This window comes from Dromiciops gliroides, chromosome 6 (assembly GCF_019393635.1).
Source record: "Dromiciops gliroides isolate mDroGli1 chromosome 6, mDroGli1.pri, whole genome shotgun sequence".
Classification (NCBI taxonomy): Eukaryota; Metazoa; Chordata; class Mammalia; order Microbiotheria; family Microbiotheriidae; genus Dromiciops; species Dromiciops gliroides.
The window spans coordinates 239,176,788-239,193,738 of NC_057866.1; the positions used below are offsets into that span (position 1 = coordinate 239,176,788).

The 16,951-nt window shown below is 36.1% G+C and overlaps 1 protein-coding gene across 2 annotated transcripts in view; it reads right to left on the bottom strand.

Annotated features, from left to right (window-relative positions):
- UNC5C (unc-5 netrin receptor C) overlaps positions 1 to 16,951 on the bottom strand; it is a 428,091-nt gene that overhangs the window by 146,427 nt on the left and 264,713 nt on the right. For both annotated transcript variants that reach the window (XM_043972822.1, XM_043972821.1), the window contains exon 3: positions 8,480 to 8,623. In XM_043972822.1, the coding sequence (XP_043828757.1) occupies positions 8,480 to 8,623 (144 nt within the window). The remainder of the gene's footprint in view (positions 1 to 8,479; positions 8,624 to 16,951) is intronic.

The window sequence follows — 16,951 nt, forward strand, 5'->3', positions numbered from 1 at the left end:
GATCTACTGTGATGGATATATTCTTCTCACCAATGCAATGGTACAGAAGAGTTCCAGGGAACTCATGATGGAAGAGGATCTCCAAATCCAAGAAAAAAAAAAAAGAACTGTGGAGTATAGATGCTGAATGAACCATACTATTTCTTTTGTTTTTGGTGCTGTTGTTTTTTTCTGTTTTGAGGTTTTTCATCATTGGTCTGATTTTTTCTCTTATAACATGACTAATGCAGAAATAGGATTCATATTATTATGTGTATATGTGTATATATGTATATATATGTATATATGCACACATATATATGTGTGTGTGTGTGTGTGTGTATATATATATATATATATATATATATAACCTATATCAGATTACCTGCTGTCTAGGGGAGGGGGAAGGGAGGGGAGGGAGGGAGAAAAATCTGAAATTGTAAAGCTTGTATAAACAAAAGATGAGAACTATCTTTACATGTAACGGAAAAAAAAATAAAATACTTTATTAATTTAAAAAAATGTATCAGGGCAGCTAGGTGGCGCAGTGGATAAAGCACTGGCCCTGGAGTCAGGAGGACCTGAGATCAAATCCGGTCTCAGACACTTACTAGCTGTGTGACCCTGGGCAAGTCACTTAACCCAACTGCCTCAGGCCCCCCCCCCCAAATGTATCTACTAGATGGTACATAAAATCTTCCTTCCTCCCTCCCTTCCTTCCTTCCTCCCTTCCTTCCTTCCTTCCTTCCTTCCTTCCTTCCTTCCTTCCTTCCTTCCTTCCTTCCTTCCTTCCTTCCTCCCTCCCTCCCTCCCTTCCTTCCCTCCTTCCTTCCCTCCTTCCTTCCTTCCTTCCTTCCTTCCTTCCTTCCTTCCTTCCTTCCTTCCTTCCTTCCTTCCTTCCTTCCTTCCTCCCTCCCTCCCTCCCTCCCTTCCCTCCTTCCTTCCTTCCTTCCTTCCTTCCTTCCTTCCTTCCTTCCTTCCTTCCTTCCTTCCTTCCTTCCTTCCTTCCTTCCTTCCTTCCTTCCTTCCTTCCTTCCTTCCTTCTTCTTGTTTGTCTCTTTCTCTGTGCCTCTCTTTTTGTCTCTCTGTGTTCTTATTTCTCTCTGTCTTTCTCTCCCAAAGTGTCTCTTCCTCCTGGCAAAAATGCAAAACCCAAAAAAAGTTTCCTGAGTCATGACCTTGTGTGCCAACTTTTTGCTTAGATTACATTTTCATAGATAAGTTATAAACCTCAGAAAACAAGTATTTATTATGGAAGCACTAAAAGCCACTCCATTGTGTTCTTGCTATACATAAATCTAATTACATGAAAGGTAATTGCACTTACATAACCTTAGCATCATAATGTTATCTTTGTCTGAGATAAATTCAAACCTTTAATTGAAGTTAATGTGATGGCCATCTGTCAAATGTTCCTGGGCAAACCACCAAAACCCACTTGATGCAGTGCAGAAACAGTTATGTATAAGCTTTCTAAAACATTACAAAGGATCAGAGCTATTCAGGGCCAGCCTACCCAAGAAGCAGAACCTCCATAATTTTCTATCAGAGTCCTGATGAATGTATCCTTATCCCTGGAATTCTACTTATTTTTAACCATGTGGCTAGGCAAATAGAGATCTTGAGTCTCATTCCATGAAGGTGAAAAGATTCTATAGGTAAATTGATCTTTTTTAATAGGAAAAAAACTCTTCTTGTTCTCTGATTTCCATAAAGTCCCACTTGGATGGATCATTTTGCTTTGGAGGTGAACTTGGTTCTCGGAGACTATGCCCTTAGAGAACCAATCCTAGTTTGTTTCACCATTAATAAAGGCTTCAATTACAGTCCTGGCAATATATTATATCTGTTTTCTGAGGATCAGCATCAGAAAAAAGAACACTTAGAGGCTGACCTTTTGGGGATAAATTCATTTTCCGTGGCAATTGTAAGGGGCTAAAATTCTAGCTAGTCTGTCTAAAATATCTAATGAGTGGTCACCAATAAATTATAAGCTTTAGCAAGAGTTAGACTTTTAAGCATTTATTAAGGAGAGTAAGAATTTGGTAAAGAGAGAGAGAAAGGCCTAGATTCATCTATATATTAAAGGGAGAGCTCATTTCTAGCTCCACTCTCAAACCAGAGTCCTGACAAAAGAGAGAGCGCCAGCCTTGCCCCCCTCCCTCCCACAAGCAAACCGTCCCTTCCTGAAGCTGAAGAAAAGCCACATGTCTTGCCCTCGGGCACCTTCTCCTCATGGCGGAGCTTTCCTACAGTAAGTCTCCAGCAGGTGGCATCATTCCAATCATTACACAATCCATAACACAAAGCAAACTACAAAATAACCCTCAGTTCTTTATAGATCCCTTACACCTCTGCCATGAACTATAGTGGAAGAAAAGGAAGCTGAGGGTGCTGAGAATCATAGCTTTTGCATCATCATGACTTTAGCTGTTGGCATTCAAAATGTGAGATCTTTGTCGTGATCAAGTGAACATGCCACTCTACCAGAGCAATTGAATAATACCAATATTGATGTTCTTATCCAAAATGAAATCAGAAGACAGAAGGAAGTAGGAACTACATGGAAGTATGCTCACAAGTTCTCCTTGGAGAAGGAAATAAAGGAGTTGACAGAGTTGTTTGTCTATGGACATTAAGGAAGTTTATTTTGTGGAATCTTTGCTCATCTTACACTCCAATGTTCATGTAAAGTATTTGCAAAAAGAAAACCAAAGACTCACATAAAAGAAAAAATATTTATCACAGAGTGTAAAGAATAGGCATTCCTGGAAGAACTTGACAAGACCCTTTGAACAAAATCAACATATACTTTTCTAATTGGTAACTTTAAAATAAAGGTGGGAATATATGAGGATAGTGTAAAATATTTTGGAAAATAGAGATCATAATTAAAGATATAAAAGTTGAATACTTTTATATAACTTAGAAAATTCATGCTTAACACATCATAAATATGTTTTAAAGAAAATAATCTGAAGATACAAGACATGAGAAACATTGAACAACAGCACCAAAAGTAAAGTTGATCCCATTTGAACAGACAAGAAACAACCAGCTAATGATATGGAAATTATTCTTGACTTAGATGTCTGTGTACAGTCAGACTACTGACATGTAGAGCCAAGACAAAAATAAGACAAAACTAAAAAAAGAGCAAAAAGGCGAAAAAAGGATTTTTTTGTACAATTAAAGCAACTAGTCTTCTTTAAATAAGTGGCTGATGCCAAAGAATGATTTATTTAGATGAAAGAACATTGTTACCAATTACAATAGTTCCAATCATCCTCTGCTTTGCAACCGCACCCTAAGGACCATGGTACATTTCCATGTGACTTGTGGCTAACACTTTGCATATGTGTTGATTCATCATGAGAGCCCCTTGAGAGCAGGGACTTTCTTACTTTCCTATTTGCATTCCTCTCTCTTAGGACAGTGCTTCGCACATAGTAAATGCTTAATAAATACTTTATTCTTTCACTCATTCATTCATAAACAGAGAAAAGTGTTGGAGGGTAAAATCAGCTTAGAGAAAGCTTGGCAAGAAACTCAAATAAAAAATCATTTTGAGGTCATATAAGTATGAAACTCAAAGGAGAATGTGAAATTGGGAAAAGATGGAAACAAACTGCAGAGCTTTTCATAACATTTTTTTTTTCATCTGGCACTGAAAAAACAAACATGAGAAGAAAGACTGGACTAAATCAAGGATATGAAAGAGGAGGTCTGTCGTGGAGGTGACATAAGTGTAAGGACATTGAGGAGAGCAATAATCAAGGTATCTGAAGGAGGGTAATATTCCAAAGGTGTGGTGGGGAAAAGTCTCAGACATTATTACAACCAAAAAAAGTGATAAAATACTATAAGTTCAACTGAATTTCCCATAAATAAAAATAAGTAAATAAAATATTATTATAATAACCTAGTCATGTAGGATCATTATAAGGGAGCAGGAAGGCTTTTTCAAATGATATTAAACAGAAAACCATATTTTTAAAAATTACACAACTGAGGGCAGCTAGGTGGCACAGTGGATAGAGCACTGGCCTTGGATTCAGGAGAACCTGAGTTCAAATCCAGCCTCAGACACTTAACACTTAGTAGCTGTGTGACGCTCGGCAAGTCACTTAATCCCAATTGCCTCACCAAAAAAACAAAAAACAAACAAACAAACAAAAATCACACAACTGACTTTAAGATGGAAAGAACACAAGATTCCACCATGCTTATTGTTTCTTGATACTATATAAATATCTATTTAGTTGATACTATATAATCAAGGCAATAGCATTTATTAAAGAACTGCTATATGCCAGGCACGATGCTAATTTCAAAAGGAAAGTACAAAAGGAAAAATCTCAGGAATGTCATAGCCAAAGTTCCAAACTTTCAGCTCAAAGAAAAAAAATGGAGGCATCCAAAAAGGAAAAACAATCAAATACCAATAAACTACAGTAAAATTCCACAAGACCTGGCAACTTCAACACAAATGAGAAAAGATATGGGAGTACAATATTATAAAAGGCTATAAGCTTATAACCATGCATAAATTATCCTATAAATCTGGGTATAACCTTAGATGGAAAAATGACACTTTAATGGGAAAGAGCTTTCAAGTATTCCTGATGAAAATACCAGAGCTGTGTAGGAACTTTGAATATACATACTAGAGTCCAGAGAACCCTAGAAAAGCAAATTTATTTGAACAAATGAAAGGAGCTGTGGAGAGTCAAAGGAATAAAAAAAGAAAGGTAAAGAATTAGAATCTAAGAAGGTGCTTTATATTTCCTCTGACAATTGCGAAACGGATGAACAACTTGTGTCATATGAATGTAATGCAATATTACCTATAATAAATGACAAAAGAGACCATTTCAGAGAATCCTGGGAAATACGAACATATGCCAAATAAAGTGAGAAATAGGAAAATATTTTGTACAAGGCAAACGTTATAAAGAGCAAAAACTAAAAGATTTCAGGATTATAATGAATGCAATGACAAGTCATGTCTACAGAAGATGAAACATGTTAGCCACCTCTTAACAGGGGTGGTGAACACAAAGTATAGAAAAAAACATATTTTGGTATGTAAACTATGTATTCTTTTGCTTGACTATGCTTAGTTGTTAAAAAGGTTTTTCTGTTCTTTCTCTTTTCAATGAGGTGGGGAGGGAGTCAGGGGATTATAAATAGTAATGTTAAAAAAGAGGGTCACTGAATCAACTTAAAAATAGAAAAAAGCATAAGGAAGTTCAGAAGGAAGGACAGACAAAAGGGATAGTTTGTAAAGTAACTTGTTGAATTTATTATAAACTTAATAAAACAAGCATTATAAAGTGGAGATTTACATTTTCATATAGCATTCTCTTTTCATATTCTGCAGTGTGTGAAAATAGGGGTCTTTATTTTTTTGGGTATTTTAAATTCAAAGTAAAAAAAAAATAGAAAAAAATGTTAGGGAAAAGCAAGGGAGGTTCCCAACGTGCAGAATGATGATTATGGTCAGGGAAAACATGGATGAATCCCATAGATTGAACAGTCATAGCTGGGTTGCAATATATTGTTGGAGTAAATAGACACGTTGATAAGATCACAGATTCACTTGGATATTCGAATATTTTCTAAGTATCTAAAGATTTAGTCAATTGGCAAGAAGGCAAGTTTTTAGTGAATGAATGAAGGAAACAAACATTTACTAGGTGCAAGATAAGGTGCTAAGCTATGGACCAGGGATCCAAATATAAACAAAAAAGAAAGGTTCTACTTTTGAGGAGTTTACATTCTAATGAAAGAAGATAACAGGCAAAAGAGGTCAAGAGGAGAATAGAGGTGCTTGCTCTGGTTCCTTTTACAAAATGGAGTTTCCTAAAGCAATTCACCAAAGGGAGAAGGTGGAGTAGGGGCTTATATATTTTATATGGTAAACAGGCCATGGGGTGGTAGGCTTTTTCAGGGCAAGGAGACCTCAGGTAATAAGGAAAGTTCCAGGATGAGCTAGCAGTAGAGAAGGCATGGTGCAGAAGGCAAGAAAGTTAAGGACACTGTGGGGAGAATTTTTTTTTTAAATAAATGCTCACATTTTAATTATTTTACATTTTTGTTCTAGAGGAAAGAATGATTTAATTTTGTTATATTTTTGTGTCCGAGGCAGAAGGGTCACTTTTTTTTAATCCCTCAAGTGGTAAGTAGCTATTAAGTATCCTGGTGAAACACTGTGTTATTTTATTTTGTTTCATTTTATTTTTTAATTTATTCATTCATTCATTTATTTATTTATCTATCTATCTATTTATTTAGTTTTATTTATTTATTCATTCAATAATTTATTTATTTATTCATCTATTCACTCAATCATTCATTCATTTATCTATTTATTTATCCATTTATTTCTTTGTTCATTTATTTATTTCTTTATTTGCAGGGCAATGAGGGTTAAGTGACTTGCCCAGAGTCACACAGCTACTAAGAACCCTGACCCTGCCTTATTAAAAAAAAATGATGAAAAGGGGATTCTTATAAATTGGAAATTTATTATCTATGACTTGAGATTTAAAAAGGGTTGCCTTAGCAATGGAACTGGAATAATAATTTAAAATAGATGTTATTGTTGACCACAAAACATCTAAGATATGCATTGATACCTTTTTCCATCATACTGTTTCTCATGATTAGAAACTAATTTAAAATATTCTCTTAAGGAATAACCTTCTCTTCTCACCCTTTAGTTACTTAATTTATAGTACCTTGTTATTGGTCATTTTCATTAATTATGATAATAATAATAATAATAATAATGACACCAATATCTAGGATTTATATAGCACCTAAAAGGTGGCAAGGTGCTTTCCACATGTTCTCTCATTTTACCCTCACAACAATTCTGTGAGGTAGGTGCTATTATTATTCTAATTTTACAGATTAGGAAATTAGGGCTGAGAGATTGAGTAACTTGTTTAGCTTCATATAGCTAGTAAGTGTCTAAAGCAGTATTTGAACTCGGGTCTTCCTCATGGCAAATCTAAAACTCTATCCATGGTACCACCTAGTAGGAAGACAACCTCTTTGCAGTTGCTCAAAGAAAGTGGGCCAATGTGGGTTTGTCCACAAAATTACAATAGATGGAGAAAAAGGGTAGAACTCAGTTGAAGGCAGACATACCAAAAAGAGCTTGGCATGACATGCCATCACCCCAAAAGAAAGATGTATAACATTGATCCTGAGGAAATTTAATCCAGAGAAGGACCCTTTTCATCATCCTTTACTCTCCCTCAAAAAAAAAAAAGCTTCTGGCTCTTTGTGGTGCCGGCAAGACAACGTATTAACTTAACATATTTGTGGTGCTGAGCTCCAGGCAACATATTAACTTAACTGTCCTGTCATAACAAGCTGCCACTGCCTTGGCAGCTTTGCAAACTACACTGCTTTAAGGAAACGGAATCATACTCCCCAAGAGAAGATGCATATTTCTCCCTGATAATGAGGCACTTTTAAAAGCAGCCACCACCCTTTCATTTACTCAGGATCTAGTTAGCCCACTGAAGCAATCAATCATTGAGGAAATGATACCCTAATGACATCAAATGCGATAGCATATGGAAAACCATAAAGTGCTATCAAAATGGTAGTTGTTCTTCTTGTTCTTGTTCTTGTTGTTCTTTTCCATTTCCTTTTCCTCCTTATTATTACACTATTACTATTGATGTCCTAGAGGACTTACAGAAGCATTGATAATGTATGAATGTATATTGTGCTTTAAGAGATGATGAAAGGAAGAGTTTCAGAGAAGCCTGGTTAGATTTACATAAACTGATGATAAGTAAACTGAGCAGAATCAAGAGAACAAGTCAGACATTCACAATAACATTCTGTGGTAAAAATTAAGACAACTTTGAAAGACTCTGACCAACACAATATCCAGCCATGATTTTAGTGGGGCCTGGTATGTTACTTATTTCCCAACAGAGAGGTAATGGTATATATGTTGGACATGGCCAATCTGGGAATATGTTTTGCTTTGACTATATTTGTTCTAAAGAGTATGAGAGGGAGAAAAAATAGATTTTATTAATTAATGTTTAAGTAAATAATAATAATAATAATAAATAATAAATAATGGAATGCATACACTTTGAAACCCCAGGCCACAAAAGTTTAAGTCAAGGGGGGCAGGTAGGTGGCACAATGGATAAAGCACCAGCCCTCGATTCAGGAGGACCTGAGTCCAGGTCCAGCCTCAGACACTTGACACTAGCTGTGTGACCCTGGGCAAGTCACTTAACCCCCATTACCCTGAAAAACAAACAAAAACAAAAGTCTAAATCAAGCACAAAGGTTTTCAGTGAGCTTTTGCTTTGTCACTTGTTGCACACCAAGACCACACAAACCTCATCTTTATTTGACTGGGATGATTGAAAACCAGAGCAGGCTCATGCTGAGCAGCCTTTCTCTTTTCCCTCCCATCTACTGCACTGACACCAGCTAGGAGAGAGTTCTTACTTACATGCAATGCGCACATAGGCCTTCCGGCTCTTCGTGGTACCTGCAGAGCTCCAGGCTACACACTGGCACCAATAATCTTCAAGGCCAAAGAGCTCTTCCACTTGTTGGCGGGAAATCTCAATACTCACTTCCCGGACAATGAGACCTGCCAGGAGAAATTAATATTCTCATAAGAATGAGACTCATAAAAGGGAGACATGCCAAAAAATGGTCCATGTATATCTTTTAATAAGATCTTTTAAAAAATGATGCTTGGCAGAGCTATGTAACCATATCACAGATATAGTGCTGCTTTTATCACTTTTCTTATCAGGCTTGCCTCTTCTGTCTACTCTGTTCCTTTTAGGTGCTTAACCCTTTGCTTTTTCTCACTTTTTATTCTGAGACTTCTTGACTTCACATCTTTTGCACTCTACAAAAGTTCACCCTTCACATTGTGGCTAGAATAATCTTTTCCTATCCACTAACCCATCTTCTTCCTTACCAAATAACAATTTTCCTTTTCTAGGAATGTCCACAATCACTTAATAGGTTTTTTGGATAAAATACCAGCCCCATCTCCCCAAAATGCCCAATCCTCAAGTTGTCTGTGTGAACCAAGGAGAAGGAAACTGACAAGACAGGAAAATAAAAAAGACACATGTCTATATATCATAGCTTACAATTCTTTTTTTCTTTTTTCTTTTTAGCACTTCATCAATGCTGCATTGATGATATACACTGGGAATATAAGATAATGGCTATTTAACATTGATCCATTTTTAAAAACTTGGATCTGTGATTTAATCCATGTAGAGAAATTCCATGACTAAACATTCTCCACCTATGCTGATTACATAGCAACTTAATATCTCATAGGCTTTGAGAGATGTCTGAGACGCTGGAGATGGGTCAGTGACCCTGGTCAGGGTCACAGTATATGTCTGAAGTTGAACTAGCTCCTGGTCTACTTGACTCTCAAAGCAACACTTTCTCCACTATGACATGTCTACTTGACAGAAGTCCATTCTAAAAGATGGTATTTAGAGGCCTGGAAAATGTAGTCACCATTCATAACTTGACACTCTTCCAATTCCAATAAAATATAGTTTTTAGACTGTTTCATAATCATCTCTTAAATGTTACAAGTTAAATGTCAAAACTTACTGAAATATCAAGTATCTTTGATTCATCTGAAATCCAAACAACCAGAAAATAAATTGTTTTTCTACTCTTAAATAATACTATGGTATAATTGTGTTATGTACCCCACTAATTACCCATATGACATTGCAGAGTCACTTAACCTTTCATTACTCAGTTTTATCATCTGTGAAATAAAAGAGATTTGATGATCTCTAAGGTCTCTTTCAGTTTCTGCATCCTATAAATCTATGATCCAGAATAATTATTAATTTCTCTGTTTATCTTGGCTCCTGGCTATTCTTAGATTTAAATTTCATTTGGAGTCTCTTAAGACTTAGTGCTAGAAGTGACTATAGGGACCAAACACCTCATTTTATAAATGGAAATTCCAAGGCCCAGGGAGAAGGGAGTTAGCAGGGTCTCACATATATTAATTGGCAGAGACAGGATTTGAATTCATATCTCCAGACTTCAAATGCAGCATTCTTTTCACTGCCTAATAATTAAGTTTTGACAAATCCCTGAGATTCTTGAATTCAGGAATTGCCAAGAAGGTTTTTAGGTACTACATAGTAACAACTACAGAGGAAGCGAGCATCCTTGAAGATAGTGAGATCACACCATGAGCTTTGTAAGGGAGAATTAGTGGAGCTTTGTTCACAAAAAGAGTAGCTCACATTTTCCATTGCCCTGTATAGTAATAGGGAAGTGGGAGAGGGAAGGGTTTAGGGGGAAAGCTAAGGAGTTCTGTTATGGACATGTTGAGTTTAGGATGTCTACTGAACATCTACTTTGAGATGTCTGAACTAGAAGCAGCCCTTCAGGGCAGTGGGCATATCCTCCATTGAGGGCTTATGGAAAGAAATGGTCAAGAATTACACAGGTTGAAAAGGCATGGATGGGTTATGGTGTGTATACACTGAAGGAAGCGACCACGGTGAGGAAACCACAGATTCACTGACATCTATAGATGGTGTCTGTTACCTTTGTTATCTTACAAGTATTTTTACTCAAGGCTTTGAGATACACATACCTAAACAAAGAAAGACATATATATTTGGGGGGGGGGCATGGGGAGCTTTGTTCATATCTGTGATTTCCCAAGTGTAGAAAGTCCCCTGTTGTGGAAAACGCCTGCAATAGTGAGCTCAGTAACTGTTCTACAACTGAGAGCCATTTCTTGAATGGAGTGTCTAATAGTATGGCTACCATTAAACTATTATTGTATAGGCTAACCTTTAAAGGTTCTAAGACAGACACATTGAACTTTTCAAATACTCTTTAACCTCCAAATTGTTTGATGTGGTAGACTCTAGTAACTAGAGATGTTAATGATATGTCAATAGCAGGCCTGGGGCACTGACCTCTCAGGGAGAACCCACAGCCATGGAACAGGAAGAGGCATTTGAAAAGGTAGAAAACCCAGAAACTTTGAGGATTTACACACAGGAGATGCTATGATGGAAGAATCTGGATGAGGGAGACCTGCAGGTTGCTGTCATAGTCTATCACTGCTTTGTCCTTTTCAAGGGAAAGGAATGAGAGTAGAGATGATAGATCTTCCAGGTTTATCTTGGGGAGAATGGAAGTTGTTCTCCTGGAGGGGGGAACAAGGATTTTCCACCAAGAAATCTGCCCAGACTCTGGGTACCTGTTTAATCTAGTTTGAGAGATTAAGAATTTAAACCTGGTATTTATAGTGTCCTAATGGAGTAAGACTGCTGGAAAATACCTCTATAATGACTCATATCCTGAAGAATCTTAGCAATTACTCAAAATTAAATTAGCCTGCTATAGCCTTAATTTTAAATGCATTTTGCTATATCCTAATTCTTTGAAATTTGGTGGTCAATTTTACATGACATGCAATAATATAAAGTTATTCAGAATATGCAGTTAATTAGAACACCCTATTCCCATCACTCTAAGTAAAAAGGAATTTAATGCCCCCTTTCATGCAAAGATGAAAGAATACAACAATCTCCTAGTAAAGATTTTCCCCTATTATGCTAACCAGTGCTCTATGCTGTACCACAAATATACACAGAGGCCACTTTCTCACTTAAGGCACAACACTTGATCACTATTCCAATATTCCCAAATTGGATTCAACCACACAAGTCTCTATTATTTCTAACTACTCGCTTTTCTATAGCACAATAAAGTGTTTCTTCACCACAAGCCTGAAAGGTGGATGGTATAAGTTATCTTCATTCCCATTTTACAGATGAGGAGACATGCTTAGTTAGAGTAAGTGACCTCCCACAAGATAAGAGAGCTAGTAGGTGGCACCTATTTTAAAAAATCTCACTGTCTATCTGGTCTTAGTGTCCTGGCCTCCCTTTTAGCTGTTTATTTATTGCCTGTTCCTTAGGAGAAAGAAGGAACAAAAGCTACTATTTAGCTACCAGAAGCAAAATTCTTTCTAAATGTCTTATTAATTTACTGGGTTGAAGGGTAGATAAATCAGACATGTGTGTATTACCTTAAAGCTATGGTGACTGTAAAGTTCAAACCAACAAATGTACTTAGGAATGTGAAACCACACACAAATATTTAGTGTTCTGAGATGATAAACTCAGGCTTTTTTTTGCTGCTTCTCCTTATAGCCATTCCAGGAAAACTAATGAAAAGATAGTGGATTTTCACTCAATCCACTGTTCCTTTCTAACCAGCTACCATCATGAGTGGTTCTGCTGACCACAGATGTGAAGTCTTCCAGGAAGCCACAGTTCCATTCCCTTGCCATAGGGAATACAAGGTGATATTCATTGAATGAATGTGCCCAATTGTGAGGCCTGCTATACCCCATGGGCTTTGGGAGCCTGGCATGCACCTTGAAGTTGCCTTCTCTTTGACAGAGGCCCCATTCAGAAGGAAGAGGATTAATTACTGTTTGTGTGTAGTTGTCCCATCCCATAGCCCACAGTTTACATTCCAAAATGTGGTTAACATAAGAACAAAAAAAAAAAAAAAGGAATGTTAGCAGGGAACCTTGAACAGTTTACCATCAAGAGCTCTGTAGAATCAGAGGCATTATTCAGACTGAGGTCCTGGCTATACACCAGCTTTTCATTACCATAGATAAGTTCATTACCTATGACATTTTACTCATAAAACCAGAGATGGCTTTGGGTAAAATAAATAACAACCTCTGAATTCATAACCTCTTTGAAAATAAAGTTCCAGCTCTAGTTGATGGCCTTGGATGGAGAAAGCATGCTGACTTGAATTTTGAATGGCATAAGCATCTTTTCTAAGGAGGGCTGCTTTGAAAAGCTTTTGGTGGCTCCAAATTGGTTTTCGGGCCATTTAATGCAGGGAAAAAAAATATGTTTCTGTTTACTGAGTATACTCAAATAGAAATGTGTATTTTTTCCATCATGTCTAATAACATCAAAGGTTTGCCATCTCTACACTTTCTTTAATAATGGTACCTCTAGAATCCATGCTGTTTGAAGTTTGCAATGATTTGCTTTTATAATAGGATTCTTTATTGTTGGGAGTCAGGGTACAGGACAGTAATTGGAGAGCTACTACACAAAGCCTTATAATAGGCAGAATTGACTACTTAATAGGGAGTCTGAGAAGGCTTTAAAATTCTAGATATAAATATTACTACTGTCTAGCTTTTTTATATCATGCATCAAGCATGTCAATGACATCATGGCAATAAACTTTTCTCTTTTATTTTTAAATTAAAATGTCCATTTCATATAAGTAAAGGGTCAAAAACATGTTTTTCCAGGAGATACCATTATCACCAAATTGGTGTTTCCAGTTTCTTAATTCTTTAAATCATTTTTTTCCCCTTGAAATTTAGACTGTGTTGACATTGTGTAATTGAGAGGATCATCTAGGGAGCTTTCTGAAGACCTTTTACGTCAATTCAATACTTGAACTTATCAGAATTTTGTTTTTAGTACCAGAAATTACAGGTAGGAAGAAATGTGAAGAAATTCCTAACAATGCTTGGCAATTTACAGTCTTTGAGAATGTCCTCAGGTCACTGAAAGGTTAAATGACTTGCCTTACATCCCAGAGTTGGGAGATATCAGGACTTGAACCAAAATTTTCTTGACAGCAAGGCTAGTTCTCAGTCAAGTATGTGATGCTGCTATTGGTTCTTGTGATCATAGAATCAGAGATTTAGAATTGGGAAGGAACTCAGAGGTTCTCAATTTGAACCCCTTCATTTTATAGATGAGGAAACTGAGGCACAGAGAATCTACTACTTATACATATTTGAAGTAAGATTTGTTCCTGTCCCATATAATCTCTATTTATACACACCTTATATTTGTCTTGATAAAGCAGTGATAATCAATTGAGAAAGCAATAGTATATTAGACAATCTTTAAAATGTACTTCTTCGTAGTTCAAGTCTGGGCTAAATCCTTCATTTTAAAAAACAACTATTTAAACTTCCTGAGAGCAGGATAGCAGGGGGAAAGTGCCAAACCATCATGTTGTACAAGCTTGAAAGCTTGACTTTGCTAGGACTTTTTTGTATTGGGAGAAGGGTTACCGAGGTCATACTGTGAAATCTCATTATCGCACAGTCTCAGTTATAACACAGGTTGCTACATTATAACAAAGCTCTGGATTATGTTACAAAATGTATATTGAATTAGTGTGGTAATAGTCTTATGCTCTTTATAAGAGCTTAATCTTATTAGTTTTCACTAATATAATATAAAATATGAGACATAATAATACTTCTGGATATCTTGATAAAATCTAGTTTATAAAGATATCAGAGACAAGCTTTATCCCATGATAATTTAATATAATGTCACACAATAAACACGATAATTTCTATAGTTACTTGTGAACCTAACTAGAACAAAAATAACATAACCTTATGGCAGGACTTTAAAACCAAATTGTAGAGTTATTGCCAGTCCTTTAATTTTTTTTCCCTTTATTATTAGGAACTTAATGATCATAAAAAAAACAACCCCCCCCAAACCACAACTAACTCAAAAAACAAAGAATGAAAAAGAACCGTATATGGAATTGTGAATTTCTGTTATATACAGTTCATTTTTAAAGTGTATGTTAAATTTAATCAAGTAGTAATACAATTGCCCTATTTGTGACCCTTTTCTGTCTTGTTTTTGTTTTCTTCCAGGTATTTAATATTTTATTGTGTGCATGCTTTTTCTTTCTCCTTTCTTTTCTTTTCTTTCCTTCTGTTTCTTTATCTCTATCACCACCCTTTAATTCACGCCACATACCCCAATTGGCCCTCCTTTAATAACAAGTAGAGTCAAGTGTAGCATACCCTCTGAGATCCTTTAAAGAATAAATTATGAAGGTATAATATTTTTCAAATCGATAAATGAGATTTTCAAACATTTTTGTAGGATTGTAGGAAAATTCCTTACCATTTCCTGTACACTTTGTGATTACATTCTGGGCTTTGTGATTACATGGATCTGAGGTGGGAGGCCCTATATGAAAACACATGTCTTGTTTTGCTCCTCTTTCAAGAAACACATGACCGGTTTTCTGAAGTCAGGATTGGTCACTGATAATGAGAATTCTGAAGTCTTTCAAAGCTTCTTTTCTTTACTCTATTGGGGTCATTACATACATTGTTTTCTTGATTCTGCTCATTTCAGTATGCGCCAGCTCATAAAACTCCTGCAAAGTTTCTTTGAATATTTAATTTTGTCATCATTGTTTGGCACAATAAGATTATGTGACATTATATGCTATAGTTGTTTAAGCTATTCCTCCACTGATGGGAAATTTTGGTTGTATATCTCCAAAAAAAAAAAAAAAGAAAGAAAGAAAAGAAAAGAAAAGAAAAAGAACCAAAATACGGGAAAAGGAAGGCCATTCTCAATCTCCCCCAGATATAAATACAGATATAGATGTAGATATAGATATAGCCATATGTATAGATATGCTACACATCTACATATATACATATATTTCTTGTATAATTTCTTTGCTCATTTTGTATTGTCTTAACTTTGAAGCCATTTTGAATTCTTTCACAAGCAGGCATGTGTAATAGGCTTAAACTACTCCTTTTCTCATAATTAGAACTTGATATTTCTTGATATGAAAACATTATAATTTATTATAACATTATTGTAAACTTAATAAAAATAAAGAAATATACAATGTTAGGAATAAAATAATACATGTATAGGAACATGTGATTGGCAAGATGGCAAAAAAAATTGTTTTCCATAACCTAAGAAGAAAAAAATAGAATTAAAATTCACAAAGCAACTAATGTGTAATCAACAAGATAAGATGAGAGAAACACCACAAAAGGTAAAGTCTTATCAAAAATAAGAAAGGACTACTGTAACATAGACAGCTAGCTCCCATTCAACATCCCAATTCAAGTCATGCTACATGCTGGGCAGAGCTAACAATCAACTTCAGGATTTGACTGGGGGTGGGGAGAGAAGGGAGTCTCTGGCCTGTCTCTTTGTGGAAGTGACTCAGTCTGAATTTCTTCACATCTAATAAGAGGCAGATTATAGGATTCTATCCATTTATTCAAAAGAAAAGGAAAGGGACATGGGGGTGTGGAAAGGTGAAGTGCTAAAGATGTAGAGAGTGCAAAGCCTGCTAGAGGAATTTCCATACCTAGAGGAAAAGGGATTAGAAACATTGCTAGGGGCAAGATCTACAAACATGATAATGCAGAAATGTGGTAGATAGTTAAAATTTGATACTGAAGAAGCTATTACCTTAGAAGGGGCATGACAAAAATAAAGAAGGTAAATGTAAGCCTATGAAATGGAGAATAAAATTCAATATAGATTAAAGCATGAATTCTGAACGTGGGATCCCTAGACTGCAGGGAGGGGGCGGAGAGGATGCTCGGGGTGGAGGGTGGGAGGGGGTGTCCAGGAATTAAAAAAAAAAGTTTTTATAACTCAACTAATCTCACACACACACACACACACACACACACACACACACACACACGTGTGTGCGCGCGTGCGCGCGCATTTTGTGCCTAAAGACATTATTCTGGGAATGCCTGCATCCTTAGGCTTTGCCAGACTAGTATAGGAGTTATGGGGTCAGCCTCTGTCAACATGGGGTTATTGGCAAATTTGAGGGATTTTTCACTCTGCCACTTGAAATTCTAAGGACATTGGACATTATCCATATCCTGTATTCACATCAAGCATGGAAAGAACACTAGAAATAAAGTCTGAGTTATTAGGGAATTGATACAAAAACCTAAAGACAAAAGCCATTCCCCAGTAGAGAAATGGTCAAAAGTTAAGTAAGAAAAGGCATTTCTCAAAAAATGAGAGGTAAGTTATCAAAATCCACATGAGAATAAAAGTTGCCAATCATTAATGAA